Below are 12,544 nucleotides of genomic sequence, written 5' to 3'. Positions count from 1 at the left end.
GCACCAAAACAACTACTCCTATGAGGTACTGCAGCAGCTCAGGCAGAAACGCTTCAAAGTCTAAGTGAGCCTAAATGAAATGTTTAGCCATTTCTAAATCATTTTTTTCTGAATTTCCCACTGTATGAAAAATTTAATATTTCAACAGTTTTGTCCCAATTCAGGATGCTATAAATGCTGTAATAGTGAAATTTTCTGTGGGATGTAAATTCTGATTTTTGACCAACTCTACTGTCAAGCACTTAATGAGCATAGAGACTGAACTGCATGGTTCTCCAGCAAAAAAACTGAGACTTGTGACATTTTACCACAAGGAAGAGAGTTGTATTGACTCTATGTTATATTTGTTCTGTGGGCAAAGAGAGGACTTCAGTCTCTTGAGTATCAAACCAAAGACCTTTCACAAGGTCTAATATTAACACCAGAAAGTTGTTAAAAATAAATATTACAGTCTGAATATAGTGTGCTTATAAAAACACATTACTGAGGTATGTCATGTGCTACTCGGAATGGTAAAAAATGGAATAATCTAAAAATATTTTAGCATGGATTTTTTATTTAACATTTTCGTCATAGCCTGTTCAAGACAAGACAAGATTGTTATAGAAATATCAGACAAGATTGCAAGTTGAGATGCAGTTCAGCACAGTCATCTCAGGCTAGGTTATAATACTGGGAAGATTAGGCAAAAGGAGAAAAGGCTTATTTGTCCTGTTTTATTAAAAATGTATATGCACTTATCTAAGCAGTTCTGTGGATCCGAGCAGTCCTCTTTCAATTGAGCTTCACCAAACTATGATGAGCTTACTGAAATCCTGAGATGAACCCAATTACTGCACCTCTATGGTTAAGACAGTTGTCTACAATTACAGTATAAGCTGCTTTTTTATGGAACATGAAGCTACTTGCAGCTGATACTTGACATATAAAGGCCTTGAGAATGCTCCCCATTTCCCATGGGTTTTTTTTTTCTAACCAAATTTGTTTTAAATCCATTTAGTCCCTATAGGTTGTATTACATCCTTTTGGTTTCTAAAAAACATAATTACAAGGACGAATTATTGAATTTTAAAGTGATCTCTGAGGATGCAATGCCATTATTTACATGGTGCAGTTGCATAGTAGTTTTTTTTCCCACTGGATTATTTCTTATTTCTTATTTATGCTATACATGTCTAGTACTCCAGATAGATTATATATACATTTTAATACACAAATACCCACTGATGCTGGTTCTGGAGTTATTGACATGATCAACACTCATTATATAATGGATAAGAGGCTTATCAGTTATTCTTGTTATCATATGTATAATTCATCACTGGCAATGTTCTTGATGCGGGTCAAGAGAACACACATATAAATAGTCCCAAAGGAGTGTGATCTTTATGTATTTTTTCTTTCTATTTTAATATTAAACACAAGAAATGAAAGCACAATCCTCCTATTTTAAAGTTACATTGTACAATCCCAGAGGAGCATGTAAATCCAGACCTCCAATATATACTTAAAGGAGAACTGCAATTTTTTAAACTTCTTTTAAGAGTCAGATTTTCAGACCCTGTCTTCCAGACAAAGTTACCTACCTAAAGTTATGAATTAGTCGCAGTTCTTCCAAGACACTGAAGGACCCAAGGCTGTGAGCTCAACCGGTATCAAAAGTCAGCACTGGTCAATTATAGGGTGAACATAAATAACCCCCACAAAATATCAATGTATTGAACTTTCAATCCTCGTTGTCAGTTTATATTTTCCAAGCTTTCCCCTACCCCAAATGGAAAGAGAGAGAAACTTAAATTAGACTTGTAGGTTATTGGGCCTTTAAAATATGAAGCTCTATGGTCTTATGCAATCTTAAAGCCAGCTGAGGTGGTTGTCACTGTTGCTGCATTCTGCCCCCGATTTGTTGAATTGTCGTGCAAGGTGATAGCTTCGGTATCGTTTTGGATGAAAAGTCTTATGTAAACATAAGGTATTAGACCTTGTTTTTTGTAGTATCTTGCTTTCACATTTTTAATGTAATATATGCACAGAGCTGCCTTGCTTTAGGGTTTCTGGCCTGAACCTGTGATTGTGATGTTGTGATCACAAGCCCTCACAATCAAAGTTGGAGTAGAAGGGTTATGCTCATAACAGTGATCAGGACGTTCCCATATTTGGGCTTCATCCAGCTACAGTTAGCTATGGAGATGAAGAGTGGGCCTACCCCCTGCTCTCCAAAATGTGGATTTGCAAACCCTGTAGATTTATGCTGTTCCAAGACGCACAGTTCTTAACATGGAAGCTCCCCATGATTCTCAAATTACCTTCCTTCCTGCTGCATTGCATATACCCATCGTAATGATCTCCTGCATGGTGTAGTGGTGTTATAGGTTCCTACTGTTATTCTAGCATGCAGATTTCAAGTTATGTTAGAGCACTGCTGGATTTGGCTCATCGGTGTTTTAGGGACCTAAACTGCTTCATTCCATTGAAGGGTTTTACAAATGATTTCAGTGTGGGTTTTCTTCTTGTGGCAATTATAGACAGAGTTTTTTTTTTCTAAAGATCTGTATAAACTATTCTCTTTGTATAAGGCTTTGACTTCAAAATGGGAAATTGTGCTATAAAATATAACTACATTTTGCCCCTTTCTGTTTTTCCTGTGTGGATTTTTCTTTCTCTGCCCCTTTTTAATCATAATTCTGTTTTCTTTCCCTGTCAACATATTATTTATTTTACATAAACTTATTATGTGGCATCTGAAAAATGTGTGGGTCATTAGGGTTTATAATTTATTATTTTAATTTATTTCAGGGAGCAGGGTTGCATTTTTTAAACTAGAAAGATAATTAACATAATACAGTTTTAATGATGACTTTATGATTTTCATAGGGAAAGTTTTAGAGGAGGCCTTAGTGAGTGTTGAAAATCTAGCCCTCGTTTTCACTAAGTGCATAACACATGTAATTCAGATTACATTTTCAAAACAGCTCATCTCTCATTAACCCACGAGGGATTGGGGGTTGTCAGTTTGGGTGAGGAGCTGGCAAGGCTTTAGTTATGGAATCAATGAAGCAGACAGGGCAGAAGGCCTGGAGACCTCAGGAGGCAAGATATACAAAGGAAGGGGAGTGCGAACCCTCTGACTCTTGGGTCCCACTGCTGTCCCAATCTTTAGGCCTGCTTCCTAGTTCTTCTTTGAGTGCTGGCCCCTAAATGTATTCCGCTGTGGGGTACGCATGTGCTCCAGGAATCTGAGACTCGAAGATTTTTTTCCAGTAGTGTCTTTTGGTCCATGCCTGCAGTCTTCCTTTCCTTATGCTCTGAACCAAGGGCATAAGATGTGATGTTGACTGATAGCCTCTCTGGTTTCTTCTTACTACTCTATGGTCTAAGATGGAGACCTCCACTGTCCACGAACTGTTCCTTCAATATTGAACCTGTAAATAGAAATACTGTAAATATTATAGATAGAAAAAATTAATTAGTTATTAGTTAAGTGAGTTAGCCAAGTTACTGAGTATTTGCCCGACATCCACTTTGACCTACCCTTCCCGGTATGGGACACTAATTATGCCCAGGATTCCAGGCGTCAAGAACAGAGTCTCCTGGCCCCATTCCTTCCAGTTAGTGATGATAACCAGAGGTGCCTCTATTATCTTGTAGAAGCCCATCTCTGCCAAGTGCAGTATCTGTCACTCCTTCCTGCCCCGACCCCAACAAATGCCAGAGTTCAGGTTTAGAAAACACCTTATGGAGCATGCTCTGAGGCCTCATTTGGAGCTAAGCTTCTGGTAGTACTTGTGGCACACTCCTCAATGCCTCAGCCTGATGCCTCTGCCTGGGGATTACAGTGGATGAGAAGTTGGATATGAGTCAGCAGTGTGCCCTTGTTGCCAAGAAAGCCAACAGCATATTGGACTGTATTAGGAGGAGCATTGCCAGCAGATCTAGGGAAGTGATTATTCCCCTCTATTTGGCACTGGTGAGGCTACACCTGGAGTATTGTGTCCAGTTTTGATCCCCCCATTACAGAAGGGATGTAGACAAATTGGAGAGAGTCCAGCGGAGGGCAACGAAAATTATTAGGGGGCTGGGGCACATGACTTACGAGGAGAGGCTGAGGGAACTGGGGTTATTTAGTCTGCTGAAGAGAAGAGTGAGGGGGGATTTGATAGCAGCCTTCAATTACCTGAAAGAGGGTTCCAAAGAGGATGGAGCTCGGCTGTTCTCAGTCGTAGCAGATGACAGAACAAGAAGCAATGGTCTCAAGTTTCAGTGGTGGAGGTCTAGGTTGGATATTAGGAAACACTATTTCATGAGGAGGGTGGTAAAGCACTGGAATGGGTTACCTAGGGAGGTGGTGGAATCTCCATCCTTAGAGGTTTTTAAGGCTCAGCTTGACAAAGCCTTGGCTGGGATGATTTAGTTCGTGTTGGTCCTGCTTTGAGCAGGGGATTGAACTAGATGACCTCCTGAGGTCTCTTCCAATCCTAATATTCTATGATTCTGTGGATGTACAGGGAGTCTGCCCAGCTTATAAGACTCCTCATCTTAGGCTCAGGACAAGGCTAAGAAACCTTCTCTAAAGCCTAGAGAAAAGTCTCCCTCCAGATCCACTTCAAAGAGAAGGGCTGATTCCCCTACACCCTTAAGGTCGGGTGATTCTTCACATCTGGTTCCAGGAAGCTAAAAGCCCATAAGGATCATGGACTTGACTCACAGATTTTGAAGACTAAGAGCTCCTCCACATTGGGATCAAGTAAAGAGAAGCATATATCTAGGACCAGTACAAACTCTAATACCCGCTAAGAACATAGAAGCACTCCATATATCATCAGCACTGGAATGCACTTCCATGCTGGCACCAAAGGTTCACAGGCAGGAGACTCTTCAAGCGCTGACAAATACACCATCCTGCTGGATCTGGAATCTCCCCTCCTATCTGACCTGGTGCTTACAAGAGAGATCCTGACACCATTGATCATATGTTATGAGAGAAATTGATCTTGCATCCCCCCTATAAGTTGGGGTATTTCTTCATCAGTGGTTTTGATGGAACCACTTCGGATGTTGGAGCCAACGTTCTCCTCATCAGGTGATTCTGTTATGGGAGGACTATTATCACCTCCACTGAGAGATGTCAGCCCTGACAGAGCATCCAGACTCTCCTGGGGTCCACCGCAACCGTGTAAAATGGGGTACTCCCCCGGGGCCTGGTGGTACCCTATGCCCTGTGGGTCTCCTCAGCCCATGACCTTACTGGGTATTGTGGGACCTGTATATGCATTATCCAGAATGCGTACAGTTGCATCAAAATGCACACCATCTTTCTCTGAGGGCCCAGCCTGAACTCCTCCCAGAGCCCAGGGCGGAGGAAAAACCTGATTCCAGTACCATCGGGCATATCGTCTTCCTCTCCTGACGAGGTGGTTGCCCCAGCCTTTTCTCCACTGAACGATTGCAAGCAGTTCCAGCAATTGTTCAGAAAGATTGCTGATGCCCTCCAGATTCCCCTGGAGGAAGTACAAGAGTCATCTCATGATATCTTGGACATTTTGAAGTTGGGGTCTGTTAGAATAACACTCCAGGTCCACCAGTCTATCTTAGAGCTGCCTAAGGTGGTGTGGCATGCCCCAGCCACATGCACACCTACTCCTAAGAGGGCAGAAAGGAGATACTTTGTTCCAGCCAAGGGAGCAGAGTTTCTGTTCCTATATCCTGTCACTCCTTCCTGTCCCAAACTCCCTCGTTGTTCAAGCCAGTAAAAAAAGGAGTAGACAACAACATGTCAGATCTACCCTTGCTGATCAGAAGGCTAAATGCTTAGACCTCCAAGGTTAAAAGGTGTTCACATTTACCAGCTGCCAATTCTGAATAGCGAATTATCAGGTGCTGCTTGCAGAGTATGGTTTTTTTAACTACTTCAAATTTGTGAAATTTAGGGACTAGCTCCTGCAGGTAGACAGAGCACAATTCCAGGCTCAGATTGAAGGAGGTAGGCTGATATCCAGGTCTTCTTTTCAAACAACTGTAGATGCGGCCTCTAGATTGATGGAAACTGCCATTGTGATGCACTGGGAGTCCTGGCTTAATTCCCTGGGTTTTGCCAGGGAAGTTCGCGGTGGAGGATTTGCCCTTTGAGGGAGAAAACTTGTTCAGACAGAACACTGGTGAGTCATTGCACTCATGGACAACCCTCTGTTCCCTAGATATATAGACACCAGTATTCAAGAGGAAGTACATCAGACAACCTATTATGCCTAGACAATATCACAGCCCTTCTATCACCATAGAACATATGAACTGCCATGAAATCAACAGAGGATGCAGTGCCACAAATATAGTGCACCTCCTTCCTCCTCTTTCTGACTGCAACCTGTCAATAAATACTTTTGATAGGACCTTTGAGAGCTGAAATGTCCTTCCATATCCAAAATTTGATTTGGTGTCCAACTAGCCTCTTTCCCCCCATAGATGCAGACAAATGCATTTTCAATGTCTTCCACTTCAGTTACGCCATAGAGTTCCTCTCCCCTACTTCTTCAAAACTCTCTTCCCTGTCTGTTTTCAGGGGCCCACTCTCGCAAGAAGATACACTTGCAAGAAGTGCACTCCCTACTCCAATAGAGGTCATAGAGCTGTTACCACGTCAGCACTGGGAAAAGGGATTTTATTCCAAATACTTGCTGATTTCCAAGAAAAAAGAAAGATGGAGACCCATCTTAGACCTCTGGCACCCAATGTCTTTAACCAAAGAGTAAGATTCAGGATGGTCACCCTGGTATTGACTATGATATCCCTAAATAGAAACTAATGATTCCTGGCGGTTGACATGAAGGATGCCTATTTTCATATAAATATCCTCCCCTCCCACAGGAGGTTCCTGAGGTTCATGATAGATGAGAATCACAGTTAATGCAGGGTGCCTCGTTTTGGACTGGCAACAGTGCACAGAGTATTTATAAAGGTGGCAGCACACTTACAATGCCACAGTTTGATGTTCTTTCCATCTCTAGACCATTGGCTTCTGATAAGAAAATCTCATTGGGAAGTAGTGACATCAACCTCATCTCTGCACAGTTTTTTAGCTACAAATCTATGTGAACATAGAAAAATCCACTTTAACTCCAACACAGCCCATAGAATTTATTGGAGCAACTCCAGACTCAATCAGAACCAGAACTTAACTCTCTATGGACAGATTTCAGTTGAGAAACATTCCTAGTCATCAGCTCAGAAGGAACCCACAAACATTGGTTCAGGCATGCCTCATCCTCCTGTTTATGTGACACTGTTTGTGAGGCTCCACCTTCATTGTCTACAAGCCTGGCTTCAAAAGTAGGCACAATATACACAAGTTAGTTATGCTCCCTTCCAATATACACAAGTTAGTTATGCTCCACAAAACTTTCTAGCTTGGTGATAGGACAGGGAACAGGTGTGGATAGGAATTCCTTTTTCTTTGCCACCTCCTCAAAAAACATAGGTCACAGAAGCCCTTATAGGTTGGGGTGCTCATCTGGACACAGAAACAGCTCAGGGAATGTGGACTTCTCATGAGACCAAGATGCATATAACTCTTCTGGAGCTGAGAGCAGTTGGAAATGGTAAGTGCTTTTCCGTTCATCCACTTCCATGATGACAGACAATATGACAACTATATTCTACCTCAGTGAACAAGGAGAAGAAAGATCTATCTCCCTACTCTTTATAACATGTTTAAAACAAACAAAAGGAAGTATTTGTTCACACAACATACAGTCAACCTGTGGAACTCTTTGTCAGAGGAAGTTGTGAAGGCCAAGACTATAACAGGGTTCAAAAAAGAACTAGAAAAATTCATGGATGATAGGTCCATCAGTGGCTATTAGCCAGGATGGGCAGGGATGGTGTCCCTAGCCTCTGTTTCCCAGAAGCTGGGAATGAGCAACAGAGAGATGGATCACTTGATGATTACCGGTTCTGTTCATTCCCTCTGGGGCACCTGACATTGGCCATTGTTGGAAGACAGGATACTGGGCTAGATGGACCATTGGTCTGACCCAGAATGACTGTTCTTATAAGGAGGTGCATCCCCCTGTGGAATTGTTATAGTCATCATCAGATTATCATGTTAGCAGTACATCTTCCAGGAATACACAGCACTCTGGTGGATAGTCTCAGCAGAGGCTTCTTGACAGAACATGAATAAGAGATCCACAACTCAGTGATAAAAGATATAGTCCAGCTATGGGGATCCCTGTCTTTGAATCTTTTTGTGTCACAAGACAAGAAAAAATGCTCCATGTGCTGCTCAAAGGAACACAAAGTCAGAACTCCAAAGAAGATGCCCTTCTAATTCCAGGGATGGAAAGGTTTATGTCTGCCTTTCCCTCCCATCCTACCCTTACATCAAGTTCTCCGGAGAATCTAACAGGATACAGCAGTGATCATCCGGATTGCTCCCAGATGGCCAAAATAATTGTGGTTTCCCCTTCTTCTCCATCTGTCATCCTGTCCACAGATCAGCATCTAACCTTTCCCATACCTCCTGATGCAGGACAAGGGCAAGGTCAGGCAAACAAATTTGGAGCCTTTTCACTTCACATCCTGGTATTTGGATGACTGTCAAACCCAGAGCAGAAAGATTCAGCAGCTGTTAAAGCCATCCTGAGCAACACGAGGAAGAATCCACCAGGCGGTGTTACTTAGCCAAGTAGAAAAGATTCTCTGTTTCGACTAACCAAATGTTCCCAGAGGAGATGGATGTTCCCACTATTCTGGACTATCTGCTGACCTTGAAGATGCACCCTTCAAGTGAGTGTGTAGTTTATGAAAGGTTTACTGAAAACCTTCTTATCAATGATTAGATTCCGTCCTTCATGGGATCTTAATTTGATCCTTTCAACACAAACTAAGCCACTATTTTAACCACTATTGACATGCTCACTATCCCATTGATCTGGGTAGGTTGCCTTCCTACCGGCCATCACTTCAGCTTGATTGGTAGGCGAACTTGGGCTCTTCTGGCCAATCGACCCTATGCCGTATTCTATAAGGTTTCCTTGAAAGTGTGCCCTAAATTGGACCTCCACATAAATTAGACTATACACTTACCTGTGTTTTTTTCGTAAACCTCATATTGCTAATGATGACCAGACTCTCCATACCCTTGGACATTTGTGTTCTATCTTCAGAGAAAAATCCCTTCAGGAAATCACTGAAGCTATTTGTTGCCATTGTGGAATGCATGAAAGGGCAAATGATGTCTCCTTAAATACTGTCCAAGTGGATTTGGGGCTGTATTTTACTCTGTTACCAGTTATCTGATGCTCCACCATGCCAAATGAAGACCCGTTAAACCAGAGCAAAGGCTGCTTCAGTAGCTTCACTTTGGGAAGTTCCATTCATTGACATATGTAAAGCAGCCACGTGGAGTTCCATTCAGACCTTCACCAAACACTACGCACTGGTACGCATCTCCTCAGCTAATGTGTCCTTTGGGTCAGTGGTCCTACAGTCTTCAATACTGCAGGGGCCCTCAGACTCCCCCCTCACCCTTCTTGAGTGCTTCTTGTCAGTCACCCACACAGGATATACATAGGGACCAGCACGTGAAGAAAGAGAGGTTACCAAAGTTCCATAACCAGAGTTCTTTGAGTTGTGTGGTCCATGTGTGCATTCCAGTAACCATCCTCCTTCCCCTCTGCTTCAGATTGTAGAATTTATGCACAGTAGAGAAGGAACTTGGTTCAGAGCATGAGGAGAGGAAGAACATGCCCAGACCAATGGAAATTACTAGCACAAGTCTTCTGGTCTCAGGCACATAGAGCACATGCATACCCACAGCAGAATACAGATAGGGATGACACATCTCTAAGAGCTCTGATTACGGAAGGTAGGTTACTTATCTTTTAGTTCCATGGCTCTAATTCCAAGCATACTTTCCAGTTCCAAGTCCCACCCTCCATTTCTCTAAATCCATACTCCATTCCACAGGAAGATCCTTTTTGATGTTTACTTATTTAAACACATCCAGTTCCTCAAATTGCACAACTTTAACTCCAACTTCAGGATTAAAGAGGTAGAAATAACACAATATCATTTTTTTTCAATAAGACTACTCTTGTTGGTAAATGAAGCTATCTTACTGAGTTGGAATTTAAGGTGATTCAATTTAGTGAAACTGTGAGGAGTTCTATATGTTAATTGAGGTTAGAAAGTAAAGGGAGTTTGGTGTTGGCATGAGGATTCTGAGAGTGCATTTGGGTTTTGTAATGTTTGGATAGCAAGGCTTTGAGGTTGGTATGGATGTTAATATCTTAACTGGTGATTTCTTTGATGTTCGTGATTGCATTGCCACCAGTATAACCTTAACGCTATAAGTTATTTAAGTTATTGGTCACATTTATGGTATATAAAAATGGTCTCTTAATAAAGTACATACAACACTCCTTACAAACTGTAGTTTCTGTGTACAAATCATGAACGGAAAGTTATCCATCTCCATAATTGGTGCAATAGTGGACACCATGTCAGCATATATGCGGCTTACTTTATATCTGATGTCAAGGACTAACCAATGGCCTTCCTTAGAATGACCTTTGTTTTAATACCCTTTTGAAAACAAACCTTATTATAGACGAATCACCAAATGGCTACACTGTGTTTGCTGTTTAGAAAGTTAATTTGTAAAGCAGATATAATTCAGATTTGTTTAATCTGATCATTTAGAAGGATAATTTCTTTGTTTTGTGACTGTTTTTACATTTATCAACTCTTCATGTGACTCAATTGTTCTTTTTTCTGACTTGCCTTCTTTGTTAACCCATATGTTTTATAAATAACATTATATCAATTGTCAGTGTTCAGAATCAACTTCAATCAATGTGCTGTCTCCTGTCTTCCATCGGTATACTGTGTTTCTTTGTATGTTAGAAGCTTTTCAACATTGCATTTCCTTTTCTTTAAGCAACTGCATTATTTAGGTTTCATTTTACAGGCATTTTAGATGGTTTTAGATTTTAAATGAGTAATGGACTGATCTTTTATTGACTTTCTTCTTCATTTTCGGTTTTTTTTAGTACAAACAAGTGGAACAATACATGTCATTTCACAAGTTACCCGCTGACATGCGCCAAAAGATCCACGATTACTACGAACACCGTTACCAAGGCAAGATCTTTGATGAGGACAATATTCTCAATGAGCTCAATGATCCTCTTAGGGAGGTAAGACAAAAAGAAACAAGCAAACAAAAACAGTTCTGCTTGATTTTCCTCCATGGCGTGGGAGATTTCTATGCTAAGAAAAAAACTATTTCTGTGGCCATTCTGTACTATTTTAATCTCTTTAGGTTCTTCTACTACACTTGTCAGCAGGGTACCTGAACACCTATCCATGAACAACAATATATGAATAGAAACAGAAATCCTATACTAGATTGCTGCATAAATTGTAAATGCAAATAACTGGTCAATTAGTTGTGTCCATTGATGTACCCCATATATTGTCATAGCCCTTATTTGACCATGCAACAATGTTAGGGCAACTAAAACCTATTTATTCTCCTGTTCAACCAAGTAAGGGCTGCTCAGATTGTGTCTCCATCACAGTGAACAGGGCATGGGCTAGTCACCTGATACCCTCCTCTGCAAGGATGGTGTTGGGATGCAACAAAATGGGATGGCAATGCAAGAAGCCTTGGTACCACCCTTCCTACATGCTAGACAGACTAGCCGCATGGAGTAAGTAAACTGCTTTAGAAAAATGGGCAGGAGGGGAGCAGTTTACTAGCTAATAATAATATAATATAATATAATATAATATAATATAATATAATATAATATAATATATTAACTTACATAGCATTTTTCATCAGTAGATCTCAAAGTCCTTTGCAAGACAGGTCAGTATCATTAATCCCATTTTACAAATTGGGAAACTGAGACATGGAGCTGTGAAATCACTTGCCCAAAGCCACACTCAAGGCCAGTGGCAGAGCTGGGAATAGAAGCCAGTTCTCTATTCATTAAGACACATTACCTAAACAGGCCTCCTCTTGGGGTAGTAGAGCTGTGCTGCACAAAAGCACAATCAAACCCACTGTGACTACAAAAAGAATCAAATGGCAAAAAAGACATAGTCCTTTTTTGGAAGATATAGCCTGTTCTGTTTTTTATTTTGCATGGGGGAGGCATTATGGAGTTCTGTGGAGGGGGATATTGAGTGGGGAGAAAGAAAGAGTTAACTAGTATTAACAAAGCTATATATTTAACAATTATATAGAGAAGTTCTTGTGTCGTACTCCTCTATTGGATGGTAAGTCATTGTCAACCTACTCAAGTCTAAAAGAAAAGGAGTACTTGTGGCACCTTAGAGACTAACCAATTTATTTGAGCATGAGCTTTCATAGAATCATAGAATATCAGGGTTGGAAGGGACCCCAGAAGGTCATCTAGTCCAACCCCCTGCTCAAAGCAGGACCAATTCCCAGTTAAATCATCCCAGCCAGGGCTTTGTCAAGCCTGACCTTAAAAACCTCTAAGGAAGGAGATTCTACCACCTCCCTAGGTAACGC

General features: G+C 41.2%; 1 protein-coding gene across 1 annotated transcript in view; it reads left to right on the top strand.

The window, feature by feature from the left end:
- HCN1 (hyperpolarization activated cyclic nucleotide gated potassium channel 1) overlaps positions 1-12,544 on the top strand; it is a 330,402-nt gene that overhangs the window by 245,803 nt on the left and 72,055 nt on the right. The window contains exon 5 of the mRNA XM_077816267.1: positions 11,049-11,195. Within this exon, the coding sequence (XP_077672393.1) occupies positions 11,049-11,195 (147 nt within the window). The remainder of the gene's footprint in view (positions 1-11,048; positions 11,196-12,544) is intronic.

The sequence above is a fragment of the Eretmochelys imbricata genome, chromosome 5 (genome assembly GCF_965152235.1).
Source record: "Eretmochelys imbricata isolate rEreImb1 chromosome 5, rEreImb1.hap1, whole genome shotgun sequence".
Classification (NCBI taxonomy): domain Eukaryota; kingdom Metazoa; phylum Chordata; order Testudines; family Cheloniidae; genus Eretmochelys; species Eretmochelys imbricata.
Note: the sequence above shows the minus strand (reverse complement) of the source record. Positions and strands in the feature narration are given on the sequence as shown.